Genomic DNA, 21,792 nt, shown 5'->3' on the forward strand with positions numbered 1-21,792 from the left:
ACCGCCACCCCTCTCAAAAAAAAAAAAAACAACAACACCCTTTTCTGCTTTGCTTTTCAGGAGTACTCCATGAAGCAGCTCGCAAACCTGGTGAACGTTTGTCTGGGCTCCCATATAAACAAGAAAGCCCGCCAGAAACTTCTGGCTGCCATTGACGACATTGACAGACCCAAGAGATAGACCGCTCACAAATGGACCAAGCGGCGTGAGGAGATGGACAGTGGAATCTTCTGACATGAACCACCTGCTGCTTCGATGGATATTACTCCAAGTTCATATCTGTACCACAACGCTTATCAACCTCATTGTTTTATTTTATTATTATATCTTTTTTTTTATTTATCATAACTTCACTGCAGTTTTCTTCCTTCAGTTAACGACAACTGGAATTCACCGTGTAATAAATGAGATGAGAACTGTGTCGCCATTAAAAAAAAAAATCACATGATGTTTATGAGGGGTTTTTTTTTTTGTTTTTTTTAGATGATGTTTTACTTGTTATTCGTGCACTCCAGCTAATGAGAACTAGATAGTTGTGCCTGAATGGCTCCCGCTTCTTTTCTTGTTTGTTCTGTTCAAGAATCTTGAATCAAATTGTAATTTACAGCGAGATTGTATATCTGCACCATCTAGAATTGACTGTGTTCGTTATTATGTGCGAATGACGTGATTAGATTATGAAATTGCAATGGAATCCCGCAAATGCAAAAAAAAAATAAAAAAATCCATAAGTGTATATATTCCTGATCGTGTGTCGTCGTCAGAGGAGAATATTACAAACGTGAATGTTTTCACCAACGTCTGTATTTATTTGTGGCTCTTTGTCTTTGGTGTTTTCTATCACAACCGCAATGCCTGCTGGTTTTATCATGTAATGCATCAAAGGAGACAAATGTAAATCGTTCTTAACCATTTAGTGATCTGTCAGAGATGGAGGAAGGTTCGAACCACAATAATGGTACCTACCGTAATAAACACAGAACCGATGTACAGTGAGTGCGTGTTCATTTTTCTAACTGCCTCACATTGGCTGCTCGTACTCAAACGTGCTTTTCTTGCGTCATGAAGTCATGAGCAGCTGCGCATGTTATTTGGGAAGCGCCCCGTGATTAATTGATTCAGGACGAGAGCAGCGAACACGTTATGAGAACACGCATCACATAGGGAACCTTGCTTTCTTCTTCCACGGGTTGCTCTCCACCCACGCGGTGTGTTTTGCACACTCTTATCGGGCTGAAAACGGGAAGAGGCGTGCGTGTATAGACTTTGCAGAGGTCTTCACATCCATTCTGACAGAGATGGGCAATGCATGATTCATGGCGCACATCTTGAGCGGCTCGCCAAGTCGTCGCCTGTTACCCTCATGCGCTTAGTCTATACTTGGGCAAATAAATTTCTCGAGATACTTGCAGCACTTGCCCCACCCATTTCGTCGTCAGGTCTCGAAGTTCAGGAGAATATAAAAGGATGGCTTCGCAGCAATAACGCATCCAGCTTGTTCGCTATCTGGGAGTTTGTTTTTTTTATTTACACTCTGGCATCCACATGTATTATTCCGCACGTCACAAATGGGCCATTTTGGTCCAGATTTTCTGCCAAAACTCAATTTGCTTTTGTGTGCCATTAAAAAAAAAAGATGTGGTGGACCAGGTTAGGCCTCCAAGTGTCACCAAATAGCATGCGCATGCCTCTGTGGATGGACCTCGCACAGCGTTTCATCTTATTGGTTTAACTCTATGGCCTGTTAAATGTGAATATATGACCTTTATACTAACTGAAGCCATTAAACAAGCTGTTGAGAGTGAAAAAATGATGTATAGTGTCTCGTACACAAGTTCAAGTTAGACACAGACACAGCTCTGGTTAATGAAATCAACATTGTTATTTATCTGTATTTAAATATCTAAACGCCGGTATTTCCCTATCTTGTAGACTGGCATCAGAGATGAAGACAGCTAATTGGATGTGCTGCTTCAACTGTGAAAACAGCGCCTCGAGATCGTTGTTCCAGCAAGCAGCCACTGCTAATTTGCTGCCTGACTACCTGAGGTAGGGCGGAATAAATGTTGTCTGCGCCATGACACGAGCAGAGTGGTGAGAGCGCTTGAACGTCGGCGCTGCACTCGATGCTGACAACGTGAGTAAACAATTCAGGTTCAACTGGATAAGAAATGTTAATGGTTAATAGGGAGTTTTTCCCCACCTTTAAACTTTTTTCTTTACTTATATAAATCATAAGCAACATATTTGGTCCATCGTAATATCCTCTACATGATGTCGATCATCATTTTATGTGCTTAATTTGGTATACAGTAGCTTTTTGAAACGGTTTTATTAGATTCTGTATGTGTATGTAATGAAGTCTTCCTCACTTTCTCAACAGCCTAAATTTGGAGCTCCAACCATTTTTAAAAACTTAATAAACACATGACTCACATCTGTGAATGAAGGCAAGAGCGAGTAAAACTCACGTAGGTGAATATGAATCGCTCTATTAGGCCTCTAAACAAAACAAGAAATTCTTCACCACTAATGCATGATAATCAATGTCCTGACCTCTTAATCCTCATTGCAAACAGAATAATAGAGGCAACAAATAGCTGCGCCGCTCATTTGTGTCCTCATTCAGCCACCTATTTTCTTTCATGCTTGTCCTGACTGGGTTCACAAGTGAGCTGTCGACTTTGGGCGAGAGGCTGGGTGGACCCAGGATTGGTCACCAGCCAAAATTGGAAAGACAAAATCACTCTCACATTTATTATTTTTAAAAAATCATATACCTGTACTTAAATTGGGAATTACAGAGAAGTGAAACCTCAGAGTGACCGAGAAGTAATTGTATTTCTAGCAGATGGCAATGTAATGAAAGCAATACATCATCATATACTAAACTCTAAGGTCGTGTACCAAATCTCATCATGTGTGGAAAAGGTGCTTCACTGCCAGAATTACCATATAGACCAAATATTTCACACACCATTTTATTCAGAGTCATCTCATATTGTTTTTATCATATGTGTGCATGTTGTACGCATTATCATGGCAAGGCCAGCCATGCTCTCCAGTATTACCGTTGAAGGAAGCTTGAATCCATGTTGGCTACATGGAGGCAGTATAATACAGACATGGGTATAAAGAGAACAGGCAAAAACTCCACAATAAGATTGATCAGTGGGTAATGAATTGATAATACATGACTATGAATATTGTTAGTTCAGCTTTCTGGTAAATGTGATTGTGTATTCGTTCGAGTGGTGACAGGCATACAAAAACGGCAGAATTGGACAATGCGTATGACGTAATCGATTTACGCCCCGTGTATCATCAAACATGGCGGCACCGGTTATAGTTCTGGCTATTGTGCTTCGATTAACACTTCAGTCACGTAGTAGTAAAGGAAAAACTCGGGCTCGGTAACTCGGGCTCAACATTGCAGTCCATGTGAGCTATGGCTCCATTATTTGTACTTCAGTATTTACGACCACTGCGCGATCTCAGGCGCAAGGTTAACAAATACGGCAATACACTACGACCAAAATAAGCACATTTTAAATTACGTAGGTGTGTTTCAAAATCGATGGTGAAAAAAACATCTAGGTACAAATGTAAAATATACATTATTCCATATTTATTCTTGAAAAATACATATTTCAACTTTTCAATTTCCTGTGATTTTTGTTCCATTGTGGGTAATATAACTTTGTTCGGAGGCGTCGTGGATGCCTGTTCCACCAAGTGTAAATTAAATCAATGGCGCAAAAGGGTCGGGACTGCAGACCACAGAGCTGGGACATCCGACGTTCTCGCAGTCTTGACTGGAACGAGGGGCACAGCGGGTGCAATTATCGGTATTGGCGTTCGTGCTACTGCCACACATGCCACATTTGATTAGGAACACCTGTTTGCTGCTGCCGTAAAAGAGGACCAAAACACGACGCACAAGACTGAATTTAGGACATTTAGCATCTCTGTATAAAGTAGGAATACGAAATAGTAGTAAATAACCTGGGGGGGACGAGACACTTGAAACAATTCCAGCCTGGAGGGGACTTGTTTGACAATTGAACAAAAGGCAGGTATCACTTTAGAAAACCGGGTCGACGTGCATTTCATTCGTTTGGTCTTGGTTCTTTTAACCTTCATCTTTTTGCAAACTAAATGTATTTATTGTGTGAATGCTGAGAGGTGCCATAAACTCCCCTTAATGGCTTTTTACATGATATTCATTTTAGTGAGCTACGAGTCTGATTAGTGACAGGGTCTCTCTGGCCAACTGTCTAAAAAAAAACATAAATCAATTTCCATTTATCGAAACTTATTATTTTGGATGGTGACAGCCTTTGGTGCAGCTCAGTACACGAGGTCAGCAAGAAACTACACAGTTCACTCTCTGTGAGAAACAAATTGATGCCCCGGGCTTACTGGTTTTTGATGCTCCGGGCTTACTGGTTTTCTCAGCTGCAGTCATTCCTCCTCATCATCAACTGCAATGTTTATCTTAATCAATAATGAGTATTTCATTAAGAAAAACAAAACAAAAATAAAATAAATGACAGTGAAAGCAGTCCTGTTACAGCATTGAGTGTAACTCGCGTTCAACTTCCAAGTATTGTAAAGTGTAAACAGCGTACAGTGAAATGCATGATAAATGATGTACATTATCCCAGTTTCTTTTTAATCTAAAGTTAGTTTCTTGCAATTTATCTTCAAGGAGCTGCTATGGAGCGTTGCTACACACTAACAAAAGATTTATCTTGATCTTTCTTCCTAGTATCATGAACACTAATGGCACTAAATAGCTGCTGCCACCATCAGCATCCCAGTTCAAGTCATTAACCTTTGGTAGAATGTGGGCAAAAAACAAAACCAAAAAAAAAAAAACCCCCATCCAATTTGGCCAGTGCTAACAGACCCCCCAAATCCCCGGGCACCCACGGCTGGGCGAAACATCTCGAACTGCCCCAAGCGCACAAAAAATCATATGCGTATGTCATGACATTACAAGATGATTCTTGATTCTATTAGATGAAAAGTAACTTTTGTTATGCTTAGCTAATATTGATTTTGCTGCTTTCGTCTCAGTTCAGAAAGGACGTTTGGCTTTGATTAATAAAAATCCATATTTTATCGCTCGACAGCAATCTAGAGAACAAGTAGCCATTATGCCTTTTGCCCATGTGGCTTAACTCTGTCCATGTCAATCAAATAGACAATTTTGTAGCATGTTTTATTGTTTTTTTTTTTTAAATACGTCATTCATCATATGTATGTACAGTATATATATATATATATATATATATATATAATAGAAAAGATATGATAATTATATTCGGCCTTTTGCCTGAATATTTTTTTATACAACTATTCCTGAAATAAACAAAACATACTAACCCCCCCCCCCTCCCGAAAAAAAACATAGACGGTTGGGAGAAAACTCACAATTTGATAAACACTCCTTTTTCTTCATTTCTGTCACATTCACTTGGGGACTGAGAATGCCTCGGGTGTGTCATTCGTCTGCTGTCTCGTAGAATCAGAAGGATATGGCAAATCCCACGCTCTCCTTCCAGTCATCGTAATATGTTCATAATATCAAGCTTTAAATAATGAGCATACAGGGAACGTTGTCTTCCAATCATACATCAAAGCGGGCTTGCACACCCAATGCTCATTTAGGTTTATTATTAATGAGTATTGCCACATAATGCTGAAGGAGGAGTTATTTTATGATGCAACCTCCGCCGCCGTTTGCAGACTTGTGGGATCAAGTACAATTCAAACATCCAGTGGAAAGTATCAATTGTCATATGCCTGGTCGATTTGTCCTTTTGGCACCAAGAAATGAATTCAGGCAACATTCATGAGTGAGCTCGCAGCGCAACAACTGATTATTCATCGACGGAAATGCTCTTCATACGCTTGTCGTCTGAGGCCTGTGCATAAATGCATCCTGCCACTATTGTTAAGATCACACTCAGTCGGCCTATCTGTCGCAAGCAGATGGCGGCTGTGCTGCAGATTAGAGTGAGGAAAGATTTGGACGGTTTGATTTTCTTGTCTTTGAAGCGGTCGCACCGAGTACAGCACGGGAACTCGTGTCTCGCATTACGCAGGCGGCCATATGATGATGTATGGAAGCCCATTCGAAAAAAAACAACCCCAAACTGTTGGTGTATGTATCCCATATCTGCAAATTTATTATCGACACATAAGTCTACCATTTTAGTGTGCATAAGACGCAAACTTGATACCCAATAAACTCATTTGTGCTCTTTCCTCATTTCAGTTCTTGGCCATCCAGCATCTAATTCGGTTCGCGGTATATTGCGAAAGCTTGTTGGCACAAATTATGCACCCAGAAGATGATTTCCTGCCAATATTAATATATTTCTTTTCATTTTGCTTGCTTATTAGATCTCTATCACACTATGCCAAAAACAATCAATTCCTCCAAATATTTCTATTGATTACAATAGTTAGACGGCGTGGAGGAGGCAAACACGCCACTGCATGGTCGTGTTCTTTTTTTTTTCCCACCTCTTGTTTCAAAGCTCTTATTTTGCCCACTCAAGATGACTCATTGACAATTTTCTGCAGGTTGCTGCCACACTCAAGCCATCAGGAGGCTCCGTCAAATTCCAGACCAAATCAAAGGCTCGCCTTTCCCTGACGTTTCAAAAATCCACCTCGCAACAACATAGGGGCCATTCCAAGCTGTGACTTCCAGCAGAATGCGATTCCATTCATCCGTCCGTCTTGAGCAGGAAAACATGATGAAGGGGGTATGTGTGTGTGTGTGTGCAATTATGAAGATTTCTTTCTCATTGTGTCCTCATTGTAGCACAGGTCCCCCTCCTAAGCCCTCTTAAGCACACTTTGCATACAATTTGACTTGAAGTTGATGATATCAGATCTGCTCCGGTTATTTTATTGTTGTGGTGAGAGTTAAGAGACAATATTTATCAAAGGAATGAGAATGCAGCTCCACAGGCGTCAAACTTGATCATTATCATTATCATCATCATCATCACCAGCACCTCATCAAGCTCATAGCACCAATGAATGAATTCAAAGGAGGACGGTGCGTCGTCTTCTTTTGGCGGCGTTATGAGGATGCAGCAGAGCCTGAAATTGCATATTTTACACTAGCGTCTCTAGCAAGGCAGAAATTATTGGCATGAAAGAAATGAATGTGGCAACTAGAGTACGATAAATGTGACTTGAGGTGTTCAAAAGGAATTCAATTCTGACCTGCTTTAGCCGTCAGATGCCGGCGCTGATGGTATGAAAGGAGTCTTTCGTATCAAAGAGGTTGGATCACAAAGTATAAGTACTGTAATGAGATACAGTGGCGCTTTGAGACATGAGTGACCTGACTCCACCCCCCCAAACGAGCAGTACTTTCGCACATGGCGACCAAATCTGTTGGAAATTTTATGTTATACTCAACATAAGATAAAGGAAATTACAGACGATGTATTTAAAACGGCCACATAACTTGGCCTGGAACTCCGATAGCTTAATGCTAACACGTAATGGAAAATGCCACCATCATATGGTAGCATTGAGCTAGCTCGATCTAACTCTGGGCAGGTGAAAGGATAGCATACACTTGGTGGTAGGCAATGGATATTTGAACACAAAGCCACAGTGACACGCTGAAAAATGGCATATATTCTTTATCCTCTGTGAAAAAGGATTTGATAATCCAGCTCTTTGAGTCACTTACAGAAGTTAGGATGACTGCATTATATCGCTCCCGATGGCCATCTGAAAAATCTGTAATTAATCATAATGCAAGTTTCAATCTTTACGTTTGATTTATTTGTGACAATGCTTTAAAAAAATTACATTATCCGGTGTTCGTATTTTGTAACAGCCGATGCATTTTTGGGGGGTGGAATGGATTTTTCATTTATTACATGTAGAAAATATAATTTATTATTATATATATTATATTACTGTATACAGTATATAATACACGGGATGGAAAAACATCACTCAGTCAAGCTTTTGCGAAATAGATTTTTTTTTTTTAATAAACATCGCATTTTCAATGATGTCAGTCGAAGCCAAGAGAGACAAGGAGACGAAATGAACCACAGGAATTCACCAAAGTGGGGATCACAGTGCAGAAATCATATGGTGTGTTACGTTTTGGCTTCACTAAAAAGCGCGCTAACTTCCACAAACACAGATAATGTCCACAGCTCTCGCCTCGGACAGTTCCTGATTTACCACAAAAAAAAATGCGTGAGAAATACACTAAAATCAATACTTTAGTGAATGCATTGAACATTATTATCACAGAATGAACATCATTCGCGAAGATTGATTGTCACTTCTTTCTAATCTGCAAAAAAGACATAAGTGAATATTGGTAAATCTTTTTCATCCATATGGATATATTTCATTTGAACTTTTTACTGCTGGTTAAACCAAGTGCTTCCTCTCCATAATTTTTGATTTTGTTGACAGTCTGTAGTCTGATTCTGGTAACGGGGTGGGCAAAACCCTCCCCACAAAACACTCAGTAGAGAAAAAGTGTTGGAACCAAGAAAATAGAGTGACTGATGATTACGTGCTCGGCGTACTCCAAATATTGGCCTCACTGTGCCAGTTCTTTTGGAGGACAGCATATTTATATCTTTTACACCTGCTTTTTGCACAGTGAGCTTCCTCTTGCTTCTCAGTCCTGTGATGTTGAGCATCGGCAAAGCAGTCATGGCGCACTACACTTGGTCATGATGATAAAATATTCACGGAAAACAAAATATGCATTTTAAAGGATTTCTATGTACACAATTCCAGAGGCGCAAACATTGATACTTGGTAACATTTCGTGGCACGTAACCAGTGTGGTGGTGCTGGTATATTGTTACTGTTTGTCATGTGTGCACAGTGGATACAAATAAAGTGCACACACCCTTGTTGGAATTCCAAGATAAATCCAAACTTTCTTTTTTTTTTAAATAGGTTGTGCAAACACAAGATTTCAGTGGCTTTTTATTTTGAAGATAAAAAAATGAATTACACAAGTTATAGGTCACCATTGAGGAGAAATGTTTTGAATAGATTGAACTTGGAGTCATTTTTTTTAATATCACAAAAAATGGCATTTCGAGGGTCTGTAGATTTTTTTTTTTTAGATCCACTGTGTGTGCGTGTGTGTGTGTGTGTGTGTGTGTGTGTGTGTGTGTGTGAGAGAGAGAGATGGGTAGGGTACCACATCTGCACTCACTCGGGCACAGAACGTCCCCATCTAGTTTTTGACCTGCATCGTCTACCCTTTGGTGTATTCGGTGAGAATAAAAAAGGATTGTGTCAATCAATTGCGGTTGCTGATCACCGCAGTCATCATCACTGTGTCATCATCACATCGACGCTTACAGATTACATTGTCGTCACAGTCGTTTCTCCTTGCCGCTAGCGCGATAAAGTTGACTCGTGGAAAGTCTCAAAGCCACCGGGCATTGTCACTAAGCAGCTGCAACAAAGTGATCGAAGTGACTCTCTCCCCTTTGTCAGCCCCGATTTGAACCTCCCAGATTCAGTCTCAACCTTGTAGCGTTTGTCGTCAAACGCTACAAGATTGCCGTCTTGTACCGCTCAGGGGATCTCGCCCATTTTCAGCGCCACCAGTTCAGAGTCGTCCAAGTGGCGCCCATTCAAGTGTTCGCTGTTGCCGTCTTGGTGGTACATAAAGGGAGGGACCTCTGAAATGGAGGTGGCCGTGTACGACGTGGAGCGCATCGAGCAGTGGTCCTTTCGCCTCTGACCCCACTCGGTCTTATACTGGATCCACTGTCTCTTCAGAGCAGCTTGCACCTGCACACAGGCGCGGACTTGATTTGAACAATACGGATGCAACAAAACGGAACATTCCTCAGAGCATTTCTCAAAATCTGTTCGCAATCCATATTCCGCTTTTCTCCATTAGAAAATAATCCGCGGATTGAATTTGATCAACACGGTTATTCTGGTTATCTGTGAGCCATAACTTGGGGTCTCATGGAATATTTTAATATGTTGTCGGGGGGGTGGGGGCGGATGCCCCTGGGTAGGGTCACCCAGGGCAAACGGCAACTAGCTGAGGGACTGGACGAAGCACGGATCAAATCACGCGAGTCACCAGGGGCCCTTTCTGAATAAAACATGCCAAACATTCATTCATTGAATAGTAACCACAAACCAGTGTCGCAAAGTCATTTCAGAATTAAAATACGATTCAAATAAAACCAAAACGTTTCCTTGCTCTTGTGCTCATTCAAAGCAATCGAGATCCTTCATAATATACAGTCGGAATGCGCAAACCGCTTCTTCTTATGCTCCCTGCGAGACTCTCATAATGCTCTCATTTTCTGAGGATGCATGAACACACTCAAGCAAAAAAAAAAAAAAGGCACAATCATAAAAATGACCAAACTAATTGTCAAAATGAGCCAAGAGCGCGGCGAGGACGTCCATGTAGAGCATTGTTTTTGGCATCACAAAGACAGCGCGAACGCTATTTGTCTCATTGACCTCGCGCTACAAAGGCGCCATTGTGGGCATAATGCTGGTCGCGCAGTTTTTTTGGGGGGGCTGGCGAATAGAACACAACCCCAAAAACCCATGTCCTTATTAAGGCACTGCAACTGATCAGTTAATCCAAACAAACACTTTGATCCCATGGTGACGGTGTGTTAGATCGCCCTCCTTTCAGGTGGACTCTCTCGATGCGCGTCTCTCAAACGTGGTTTGTACGAGCCGTTTTTGAGCATTCGAGAAGATGGGAACCTGACTTCATTTCAGACAAGAGCACATCCACTTTGTGTTTTAATTGCACATGCCGAGTACTCCAATCTGCACCTCTCCCCTGCCTCGTTCTCGATAATGGAACATTGACCGTTTTGTTGCGTTGTGTTCTCACGACTTGTCCATTTATGACCTCTTTTGGATTATTTAATTGATTGGACCTTCAACAACAAATAAAGCTTGAAACCAATAACATTCAAGCGTTATGGTAACACTCCGTTATGAGAAAGCCGTGCTAAAAAAATGTTTCCAACAACTGCTTGTTTACAGTGCTAATGCTAGCTTAGCATTGCCAGCACTGCTATCTTGTTGCCGTTGGAAATGATTTCTGGCGTCATTGTGACTTGCGCAGGTTAATGAAGTGAGGTGGGAATGTTGAGACGAAAGATTATTCAGCAGAAGGCTGTAATTTGTCCATTTCGTCTCTCGAATGATCTCCGGCGGCCGCTTGGCTGTTTTAAGTGCTCATTTGCTGAATACAAAACAGAACAACCTGTACTCCTGACTTATTACCTGCCTCCATGAACTTTTCCAACAAAACTGGGGGGGAGGGGGGGGGGATACACGTTCCTAATAAAAAATTTTAGTGGACGATAGTTTAAAAAATAAAAATTAAATGGCTTCATTATATTGAAGTACTATGCTAATGGAAGTCTTAAATACCGCAATTGATGAATATCACTCACCTCGCCATTGAAGAAGCAGAATATCGTTGCCACCAGTAAGCCCTTCAAAACAATCGCAATGAAATATTTTACAGCACAAGTAGCCGAAAAGGATCAAAAGCGCCTTTGCGCCCTAAGAGGTCTACGTACCTGGTAGTGCATGAGAATGTGCATGATGTACTCATAGACCTCTCCCGCCAGCCTGTTCTCCGGCCTCCAGGGAAAAATGACAAATTGGATTCCCAGAAGGGGCACCAGGATCAGCGTGGCTCTCACAGCCTTCATGTACATGTTGGACTCAGCACAGTGTGTGTCTCTCAGCTTGGTGACCAGCAGTCTGATGATGTTGAGCAAGAAGAAGAGATTCACCTGCAAAAGAAGAGAACATTCGGAGTATTTGTGGGAACTCGCAAAATGCAAATCAATACTGTCACATGAAGCCAGCATGCATTTCTTTGTCAATGTAGTGCCACCCGGGGCTATAAATAGAACAGAGGAGACTTACAAGGAGCGCTGCCACTATAGGACCATGGACTGCATAAAGCAAATGTGTTTCCACGCTCATCCAGCAGCTACAGAGAGTTAAAAAAAAATAACCTCAGTGCAGTCTGAAGTCCAAAGCATACACGAAGAAAAAAAAATTACCAAGCGTGTATATATTCGTTGACAGGTTTGGTACTCACTTGTCATTAAAAAATGTTGTTCTCGCTACAGCATGGATGGATGCAGGCACGAGTGGGAAACCTTGGAGAATGAAAAGATGGGAGGCAAATGACGGCTCAAGTGAAACGCTTCTGTCATCAAAGCCACAGTAAAGTACGCGCCTTTCATAGATCAACTCGATGGAGTTAAAGAATTGTCTTTGTATGCATGCGAAAAAAAAAAAATATGAAGCAGCCCTGAAAAAGCCATTCAAGCTTGTTTCTATTTTTCATGTTCCAAACACTGTGGCGCGACACACTTTGCTGCGATCGTTCTCGCAAGGGAAAATGTAAACCGGGTCGTGGAGCGCAGAAAGGGCAACGCAGTTGGACGATAAATAGATACAATTAAAAAAAACCTCACACCATCAAATAATACAATATCAGAGAGTGAGAGGACAAATGTCTACTTGCTCTCCCTCGAATTAAAACAAAAGTTCATGAGGTTATAATTAAAGCAGAATGGGTTTTACAACTGCAAAGAAATGACAGGGTTTTTTTTTTCTAATTTAGCATTTTTCTTTGCAAATTAGAACCTGAGCTGCTTTTTTTCCCCGTATTCAGTTCACGATGATCATAAATGATAGTGTGAGCCTGTTATTCAAAAATGAATTGATTTTTACAAGTTCTCGGCAGTTTAAAAGTCGAGCAAAACTTTCCAAATCGGACTTTTGACCTCAGAGGTTCCACTGTTCACCACGCAGTTGAAACCGCGAGCCGATCCCGAAAACTTGTTTTGTTTGTTTTGAGCGGCGTTTGTCAAATGAAATCACAATAGGAGGTTGCCCGAAAGGCACGGATGCCGACTCACCCCAGCCGAGAAGGTAGTACCAGTGCAAATGCTGCTCCTCTGCAAAAACAGCCACCACGATGAGCGTGTGCAGGTAGATTCCTTCACAGAGCATCCAGAAATAATTGCAACTCAGCATGTACATGTGGAAGAAGTGCAACACCTTGCAGCCTACCTGCAAAGATGGCCCACACAGGGACATATAAAGCATTTTATCAGGTAGTTCACTTTCAACATTCATTGACTTTTTTTTCTCAATGCTGCTTATCCCACGTGTTGTGGGTTTTATGGCCAAAAAGTTCAAACCTGGTTTGATGAGGCCTTAACGCATCAAGTTTGTTTTTGCACGATCTAATTTTTATTTTTTTTTTCCTCCAGTTGAGATGTCCAGTTTATAGGTCACATTGTTGGAAGAAAAAAAAATGGTGGAATGTCCCTTGCATCACAAAAACCTGGCAGTTGAAAAGGGGTGTGTAGAGTTTTCCTATGCAGTGTGTATGACTTCAGTAGAAGTGAGCCAGAAAGTGTAGTGGTGCTTTAATTTTTTTTTTTTTTTATGGCTGGCGCCTCGGGTAAAACCCAAATATTAGAAACGCCTTTGTGCATGTGCCATAAACATATTTTTCACTTCTCACCTGCTCACCCAAGACGCCAGTAAGGATAAGCCAAACACAAGGTGGACGGTTTGCGCGGTCCGCTTTGAGTAAAGGCGAATGTTGCCTTGCTGACAACGCAATTAATAGCACGTCTCCTTGTCTATAACTCGCCCTGCTCTACCCTTTTACACAAATGTCCTCCTCACATAATCACATTTCTGTGGCCTCCAAACAGAATGTAGATATTCCCTTCGGGGAAGCTTGTGGAATTGCAGATGAGCACGATTTTTCTTGAGCCGCAGACAATGTTCTGCTTTGCAAATCAAGCCGCTGTGGATCATGTAGCTCTGCTCTCCTCGGAGTCCCGACCGCTTGGAAAATGCGAAAGGTTCTCTCGTGGCAAAGTGAGGGGGGGGGGAGGTGTGCAGCTGTAAATCAGTCGTTCTAAGCCGCAAGCAGAGAAAGCAGCCGGACTCATTTCGATATTTGACGGTAGTTTGTAAATGCAAACGGGTTTGTCGGAGTCTCTCAAAAGGCTGCGAGTGATTGCGTCGAATGATTCCTCTTGAAAACCGAGATTCAACGCTTTTGAATAATGGCAAAGAGGTTTTTGAACCGCTGCTCGGCCTTCCGCAGTGCTTCCAGTATTTTTAGAAAAAAAAAACATTGCGACGAAAGATACGATGACATTGCAGCAGCAGGTTTTTGTATCAAACCCAGATGTCAGGTCGTTTGTCTTTTGTCCGGCCAAAAATTCTGTGCTAAGGGCGGCACGGTGGCTGAGATTCAACTCCCAAAAAATCCCATTCCTCCCTGCCGACTTCTTTCTCCCAACTTAATTCAAGTCTTGGACAGAGTTTTACTATGACTGTATTCATGATTTTAATTGTTAATATTATGAACTACTACAAAAGCCATTAAAAATGTGTTTCTGTTTGCGATGGCGGGAAAAAGAAAAGGGAAGATGATTTGCCGAGCCGACGAACATTTTTTACTTATTCCAAACAGGATTAATTCCTAAAAGGTTTATTTATGTTCTGCCATGCTCGTGAGGCATTCCTGCGAGACAGATTTATCAGCAAGTACTCAGACGATTTTGGAGATTTGAATAACTCAAGTATCCAGGGATTTTCCACAAAAAAAAAAAAAAGAGCCCAATGATACGCAGCCAAAAATATCAACCTATGGAGGCGAGAAATAAGTCAGAATTGCAAATATAGACCAACCACTCTGCTACCGTATCATCATATTATTTTCCCCGAACATATACAATTTCGATCATTTGCATTTGCAAAAGTCTACACACCCCTGTTTCAATGCCAGAGACTCCAAATTGCCCATTGTCGCGAGTGCAAGTGTGAATGGTTGCGTGCTGAGGATTGGCTAGAAACCAGTCCAGCCCTCCCCTCTCCTTTCTTTGCCTAAAATGCTCTGGGATAAGCTCCAGTTACCCACGACCGCCACGGTAATGAGGACTGGCAATCCAGAAAATGGACGGATGAATTTTATCACATCATTTTTCTTTCGAGCATGAATAATAAATAACGTTGCGCCTAATTTCCCACGGTGGAAATAATCTTCCTTATAGACAATGGCGTCCGTGTGTTGAAACGGTACTGTTGGAAACGTGCCAGCGCAAACATTTCATTGTGCTGCCCGACAAGATTCGATACACGGTTGATACTCACAGGATTTCGGCCCACTACTTTAGGGTTATTGACGACGGTGACGAGGTAGATGATGGTCAGGGCGGAATTGAGCACGTAGGAGCAGAAAAGGTTCTTGTGCAGCGTGATCCTTTGGCAGCTCAGACTCCTCCGTGATGAAACGATTGGGGGCCGATAGGTGAGCGTGATGACATTTAAGAAACGCTGTTATGCAGTTGCCAGCGAATACCACGACAGCGATGCAATCTGATCCGAACCCAAAGCCGAGAGATGTTGTCATTTGAACAAGAACCGATGCCACCGGTCCAAATGAACTCATTCAAGCACCAGCCAATTCTAGACCAAGTCTGAAAAGACGTTTAAAAACGTCTTTGGGAGTGAATGAGTTAACAGCCTTGTTTTTTTTTTGTATTGAACCTGCACATTTTTGGATATTTATGTCTATCTTTGGGAAGCATGTAAAGAGAGGGGTGGTTGTGCGCCTTGTGACAAAATGTCTACCGAAGACACCCGACATTGACGATGTTACGCGTTTGGCAAACCCAACGCGGCTTCAGCCGCCCGGCGCATTCCCATCTAAGCCTCACATCTGGATCCTCTCATCCACCCCCTTATACTTGAAAGGAATCTGCTCTAAAGAAAAGCTGAAGTTAGATGAAAGCAGAAACGGGGCCCGGATCCAACTTGTCAGGTTGATTCATTTTCCCGACGAACCGCGGTCCTCCTTCTGACTCGGATATGAAGGATGGTTTTGAAAGTTTTGCAGCACGGCGAGGGCGTCGGGTGAGATCCAGACTCCACATCTCCCCCGCCCCCCGCTTTTAAAAATGGCAACAAGCGGTTTACAAGCACAGAGTTCAATAATAGTCGGGCCAATGGAGAGCTATTACGGATGTATTGAACAACCAAAGCAAACCCCGGTGGCCACGAAATGAAGTAGCTAGATAAAATGAAGTGCCGCCAGTAAAGCGGCATGTGATTTGGGTCGGCTAAAATTAACAATCGCCAACCTTTTCCGTGAGACATCAATGAAACATAATCTACATGAATATAAAAGACACGGGCGGCAAAAGAAGTCGCATCCTTGTGAGGAAAAGCCACGAAGCGAGCGAGCTAGCGTCTGAGATCAAAGCTCTGATTATCATCTCGGCGCGATGACAAATTTTGTCTCGATAAATGTCGCGCCTGTCGGTACAGATGTGATATTAAAAAAGGGAGGTCAGGGAAGTTGCAGTACCTGAAGTAGAAGAAGATGGCCAAAGAGATGAGCAGGGAGGCTATGGATAGGGCGTGACCCACAATCGCCATGTAAAACAGGATGTACGCCGACTGGAAGCAAACGACACAAAACAAATGAGATTGAATATTCGGAAAAGATGGACGAAATGCGCAAATCGCTTTTGGTCGTCGTTTTCAGACAACCCAACTGTAGCAATGTAAAGGGGGGGGAGGGGGTCTCATCGACAGACCTCCATATTTTAAAATAATTTACTGTGACACGTTTGCCGCTGAAATAAAAAGCGACCTTCAATGTCATTTTATTTAGTGTGGCCTTCATTTTCCTAACGAGCGTTGATGCTGTCAAAATTAATTTCCTTAGCTTTGCTTGTGTCCTGACGCGACAAACAAAAGAAAAAAAAATTGCTTATTGGCTTTCGCTTTAAATTAGGTGGCTGAAGAAAAAAAGACATCTGACTTGGGAATTCTTTTCAGATTAGATGGATAGTTTGGGAACGCTAACACTTAGGTTTTTATGGAGGGGGGGGGGGGGGTTGTTTTTTTAAATCCTGCCAGAAAACACAGCACGTTTCCCACAAATCATTCTTGTAGCTGACAACATCAACAAATTCTCCAAAATAAGACCCCGGCTGGGAAATATTGTGCTTTTCTGAATCTGTCGCATCACTGTCGTTAATGGTCCCCGATTCACGTGTCTCCGCGGATCTGACTCAAGTGATTAAGATCTGAATCGCTGTTGACCGTTTTTTTGTTTTTCGTTACCATGATCACCTGAGGTTAAAAAAGAAAGGATAAATGGATCCTATTTTAACAAAGCAGTACAAAGTGCCGATCTGTTTTCAAACGTGTGCTGTAAAACGTCAGAGGGGAAAAAATACTAAAAGTGCAATTGAAGTAACTGAGATATGATCACAAAAACAATCTTTGCAAATTGTTCACAATATCAGTGTTACCTTCAACTTTGCTTTGGTGTTTTCATTGCAGGGTATATAGTTTGACCAGGTTCTGTTGGTGTCAGGGTGGCGAAACCACTGCCCATCATCCCCACAGTACTTGGTTGCCTTTTCTGCACATCCAAGTACACACAATGTATGGATTTTTCCATCCAAACTTACTCTGACAATTACCGAAACTGACATACCGCTTACCTGTAGGGTCAAAGTCAACAAAATAATCGGGGCAGTTTTGAGACGCGTAGGTTCCTGCCGGCGTATCCCCCCAGCACAACCAGCCATCCCAGTTGCGACTGCAGTACACTTCTGATTCACCAAAGAGAGAGATGGGGTGAGGGGGGGGGGGGGTTGGTGGGGGACCCAAACTTGATTTTAGGATAATTCATAGGCCACCAACGTGTAGAGAAAGTGAAGTCATTACTTGATTTGTTATAAGGAGGGTCGTTCTTCATTTTTTCGAAGCATTTGTACTGGCTGTCGAGGATTTGCTTCCTCTCAAGGGCATGCTCCTCCGGGTCCACCACAGTGGCCTCGTCACCATAGTCTTGCTCCGTGTCACCCGAGAGCTGTGCACTCGCCCCCTTGTGTGGTCACACATATTAACACACAAAGGCTACAATCGTCCAATCAATATTAACTAAACCTTTCGCGCACCCTGTAACCTGATAACATGATAAGCTGTCCACTTGTAGCAAGCGCTTATTCAGATCATTTTTCATGCTCGGGTCATTAAATAGATTCCTCTGCTCCGATTGTCTTGGAACAGGGGTGTCAAACTCATTTTTGTCTTGGCCGCGTTATAGTTACCGGTTCCCTTGGAGGGCCGTTGTGACTATAAAACCATATGAAGAAGTCAAGGATAACATTTTTTTGTTTTCAAATAAGTTGCTGTAACGAGGGTTTTGGTAACAAGAAAACTTCCAATAGCTCTCTTATAGATATTCCATCTGAGAATTTGAAATGTTGGCACAAATTTTGGGAAGCATCATAGAAGTCGACATGTTTGATTTGCTTTCGCGGGCCACATCAAATGATGCGGCGGGCCAGATCTGGCCCCCGGGCCTCGACTTTGACACCTGTGTCTTAGAAGCTGTTTCGACTCTCATCCGAGCAGGTTTCAGTTCATGCCAGTAGACTATAAAGCAAAATTGTCTGGTACGCTTCACACCTGCTAGCAGCCTGAGACAAAGACTGGACATCCAATACCCAGGAAAAAAAAACAAACAATCTGTTGGATGCTGTTCCGTGCTGACAAATGGTTTGAAAGATGAGTGAGAGAGGCAATCTGCATTAAGGTTGACACGAACCGTCTCCCACATACAATGCCGTCCTTTCAATCATATGCAGAGAGACTCCATAATTGAGCCTCGAATAAGTAACACAATAGACACTTTTGGCCTTCAGGTGCCTCTGCAAGCAATTGGAAATTTAACGAGTCTCATTCCAGCGAAATGACGGTTGTCGCTTGGCAGAGTTTCTTTTCAACGCATCTTTAACGACCGCATCCCAAAGAGTGCTGCCATTTGTAGTTTTGAGTGTGCCTCTATCTAATGCGTTGCTTTCCACACAAACGCTCTGGCTGGAGCTGTCCTATCGAGCCTGTTGCATGAACTGATGAAGCCCGCTGGGACGAGAGTCGGTGTCTTTTATCCGACCACCCCCCCAAGCCCCCCCCCCCCAAAAAAATCACCTCCAGCTTTTCCTGAATGTCGACGGCACAGAGTGTAAAGTTGGTCCATGTGATATTAGACTCTGGGTGGCGATACCATTGCCCATCCTCTCCGCAGTACTTGCTCACCTTTTCTAAAGAAAGCGCAGCGATGCATTAAACATGTCAACTGTGTACCGAAACCTTGGAAACGGGGGTGAATAATTGTGCATATATATATTTTTTTTTTAATGCCAGTGCAAAAAAAAATCATTTTGCTGACCTGTGGGTTCTGCATACGACAAGTAATCTGGACAATTCTGGGTGGCGTAGGTTCCTGCGACGGTATCGTCCCAGCACAGCCAGCCATCCCAGTTCCGACTGCAGTACGGTCCTGCAGCAGCAAAAAAACAACAAAAAAAAACAAAAATGCAATTTGTGTCCCATTCATTAAACGACAACGACTCATTAAATGATAGCGTTTCAGCAGCTCGTTACCCGATTCATTGAAGGCGGGGTCTTGCCTCATTTTCAGGAGACATTTGTATTCACTCTCAAGTAACTTGTGCTTCTGTTGGATTCAAAATAAAGGCACACGTCTTTAAAAAAAAAACAGTATGATGAATTCCTCTGGGGCTATTTTTGTTCATGTAAAAAGCTCGGGGAATCAATAGCTCCCTGTAAACATGCAGATAAAAGCAAAGGCACTTAGATTTAACATTGTTGTCCCTGACAGGAAACATGACGTCAAAGTCAATGAAAAAAAAAAATTACAAAAATCAATTTCCTCGTCTAACCGTGGTGGCGGGAAACGCTGCATTTCCTCAAATTAGACTTTACTCTATTATTTGTTGTGGAATGAAAGGAAAATGTCTTTGCACGACAATAGTTGTCTGCTACGTGCTTAGAATCCAAATGGACCTTGACCTGCTACCGCTAAGTACATGCCGCTCTCATTTAATGGGCTTTATAACCGTGTCCTGTCCTCACACGTTGTGCAGTGACACCTTGGTTTTGCATGAGCAGCGGTGATCTTGAGCGAATCCACGATATAAAATGAACAAGACATCACCCTGGTCGTCTTCTCATCGTTGCTCGTGCAGAGGGTGTAGTTGGTCCAAAATCTGTCGCTCTCCGGATGACGAAACCACTCTCCGTCCTCACCGCAGTATTTACTTGCCATGCCTTAAGATGAAAATAAAGTTGAAACGCAAGACATTTCATAGCGGCATCGTATTGACGTCTGTTTCTGAGTATGAAGACGAGATTTACCGTATTTTCCGGACTATAAGTCGCAGTTTTTTTTTTTCATAGTTTGGCCGGGGGTGCGATTCATACTCTTGAAATTATGAACGCATGATTGTCATTTCACGTTATATTTTCACATTAAACCACAAGAGGGCGCTCTCGGCCTGTGTTGATAAATCACCGATGAGTCTGATGTAAGCGACGTAAAAGAGGAAGTGGCGCATCGTCTACCTTTTTTTTATATTTTACGTTAGATTTTCACATTGAACCACAAGAGGGCGCTCTCGGCCTGTGTTGATAAATCGCCGATGAGTCTGACGTAAGCGACGTCGAAGAGGAAGCGGCGCATTGTCTACCTCCCGAGTTGAGGAAGTTGTTTAAAAGTGACACCGAGGATGAAGATCTCATTGGATTTAGTGATTTGGAGTGAAACTGATAGTTCCTTAAACTTGTTAGCATGTTATTAATGCTAAAGTTATCTGAATAACTCTTAATATACTGATAATATACTGATATTACCAGGCATGTCAGTCATGTAACGTTAGTATACCGTACACTTATTAAGCCTACTGTTCTCTATTTTAGTTTTATTTTAAATTGCCTTTCAAGATGACATTTATGTTTTTGGTGTTGGATTTTATCAAATAAATTTCTCCCCAAAATGCGACTTATACTCCAGTGCGATGTTTTTTTCCGACTTATAATCGGGAGCGACGAATAATCCGAAAAAATACGGTAAAATGTAACGTCAAATGCTTACCCGATGGTTCAAAGTTGAGAAAATAATCCGGGCACTTCTGCGTGGCAAAGGTTCGTGCCGGGGTGTCGCCCCAACAAAGCCAACCGTCCCAAATACGGCTGCAGAACAATCCTGTCGCATTCGGAGCACTGACGTCAAAACTCCACTATGGAGACATTGATTGCATGATTACGTACGCGACGATTCCATCACCGGTACCTGTTTCATTACGAGGTGAAGCTTGTTCAATCTCCTTGAGGCATTTTTCTTTGTTCTCAAGTATTTTCTTCTGGACGTTTCTGGTATGTTCTATCGGTGATTCATCTTTCACGTCCTTGAAACCATTGTCAATGTCCTGCAGATACAAAGAAGAAAATAGTTTTTCGCAAATCTTCACAGTTTGAACCCTAACGACTCGTGTGCAAGCACCTTGGTTCTGTCCTTTGAGGCTTCTTGGCAAGTGGATCCAGTTTGTACCCATTTACCCCTTTGGTCGCAATATTTAGTCACGTATCCTGCAAATTGAGACAAATAAGAACGGGGCGATTACTGACATCGTTGAATCGTTTATGAACGGCAACGTGACCACTGCAGTTGCTTCCCCAACTGAAGCATGTCCAAAGTTAGTTTACAGATCAGCGGCCGGCCTTTGGCTACTCTTAGAAACTGTTGGGGGAAAGTGGCCTTCTTTCCTCCGCGCCTTCAATTAATTTCGGACAATGAGGATGTTGATTATCCAAATAGACTTC

General features: G+C 42.3%; 2 protein-coding genes and 1 long non-coding RNA gene across 5 annotated transcripts in view; 2 read left to right on the forward strand and 1 right to left on the reverse strand.

Annotated features, from left to right (window-relative positions):
• Positions 1-996, forward strand: part of vps50 (VPS50 EARP/GARPII complex subunit) — a 47,209-nt gene extending 46,213 nt beyond the window's left edge. For both annotated transcript variants that reach the window (XM_052069256.1, XM_052069257.1), the window contains one exon: positions 61-996. In XM_052069256.1, coding sequence (XP_051925216.1) covers positions 61-180 — 120 coding nt within the window. In that variant the 3' untranslated portion in view covers positions 181-996. The remainder of the gene's footprint in view (positions 1-60) is intronic.
• Positions 997-6,599: 5,603 nt separating this feature from the next.
• Positions 6,600-13,031, forward strand: LOC127603384 (uncharacterized). Its single transcript, XR_007963049.1, has 3 exons — positions 6,600-6,782; positions 12,177-12,726; positions 12,881-13,031. It is a non-coding gene; the product is annotated as an uncharacterized LOC127603384 (long non-coding RNA).
• Positions 8,834-21,792, reverse strand: part of calcr (calcitonin receptor) — a 29,989-nt gene continuing 17,030 nt past the window's right edge. For both annotated transcript variants that reach the window (XM_052069583.1, XM_052069584.1), the window contains exons 5-22: positions 21,473-21,558; positions 21,263-21,398; positions 21,065-21,175; positions 20,129-20,241; positions 19,555-19,627; positions 19,340-19,450; positions 19,099-19,211; positions 17,830-17,989; positions 17,604-17,714; positions 17,409-17,521; positions 16,454-16,545; positions 15,238-15,364; positions 12,975-13,128; positions 12,146-12,206; positions 11,968-12,034; positions 11,613-11,831; positions 11,484-11,525; positions 8,834-9,828 (exon numbers count right to left, since the gene is read on the reverse strand). In XM_052069583.1, the coding sequence (XP_051925543.1) occupies positions 9,610-9,828; positions 11,484-11,525; positions 11,613-11,831; positions 11,968-12,034; positions 12,146-12,206; positions 12,975-13,128; positions 15,238-15,364; positions 16,454-16,545; positions 17,409-17,521; positions 17,604-17,714; positions 17,830-17,989; positions 19,099-19,211; positions 19,340-19,450; positions 19,555-19,627; positions 20,129-20,241; positions 21,065-21,175; positions 21,263-21,398; positions 21,473-21,558 (2,108 nt within the window). In that variant the 3' untranslated portion in view covers positions 8,834-9,609. The remainder of the gene's footprint in view (positions 9,829-11,483; positions 11,526-11,612; positions 11,832-11,967; positions 12,035-12,145; positions 12,207-12,974; positions 13,129-15,237; positions 15,365-16,453; positions 16,546-17,408; positions 17,522-17,603; positions 17,715-17,829; positions 17,990-19,098; positions 19,212-19,339; positions 19,451-19,554; positions 19,628-20,128; positions 20,242-21,064; positions 21,176-21,262; positions 21,399-21,472; positions 21,559-21,792) is intronic.

The sequence above is a fragment of the Hippocampus zosterae genome, chromosome 7 (assembly GCF_025434085.1).
Source record: "Hippocampus zosterae strain Florida chromosome 7, ASM2543408v3, whole genome shotgun sequence".
Lineage (NCBI taxonomy): Eukaryota > Metazoa > Chordata > Actinopteri > Syngnathiformes > Syngnathidae > Hippocampus > Hippocampus zosterae.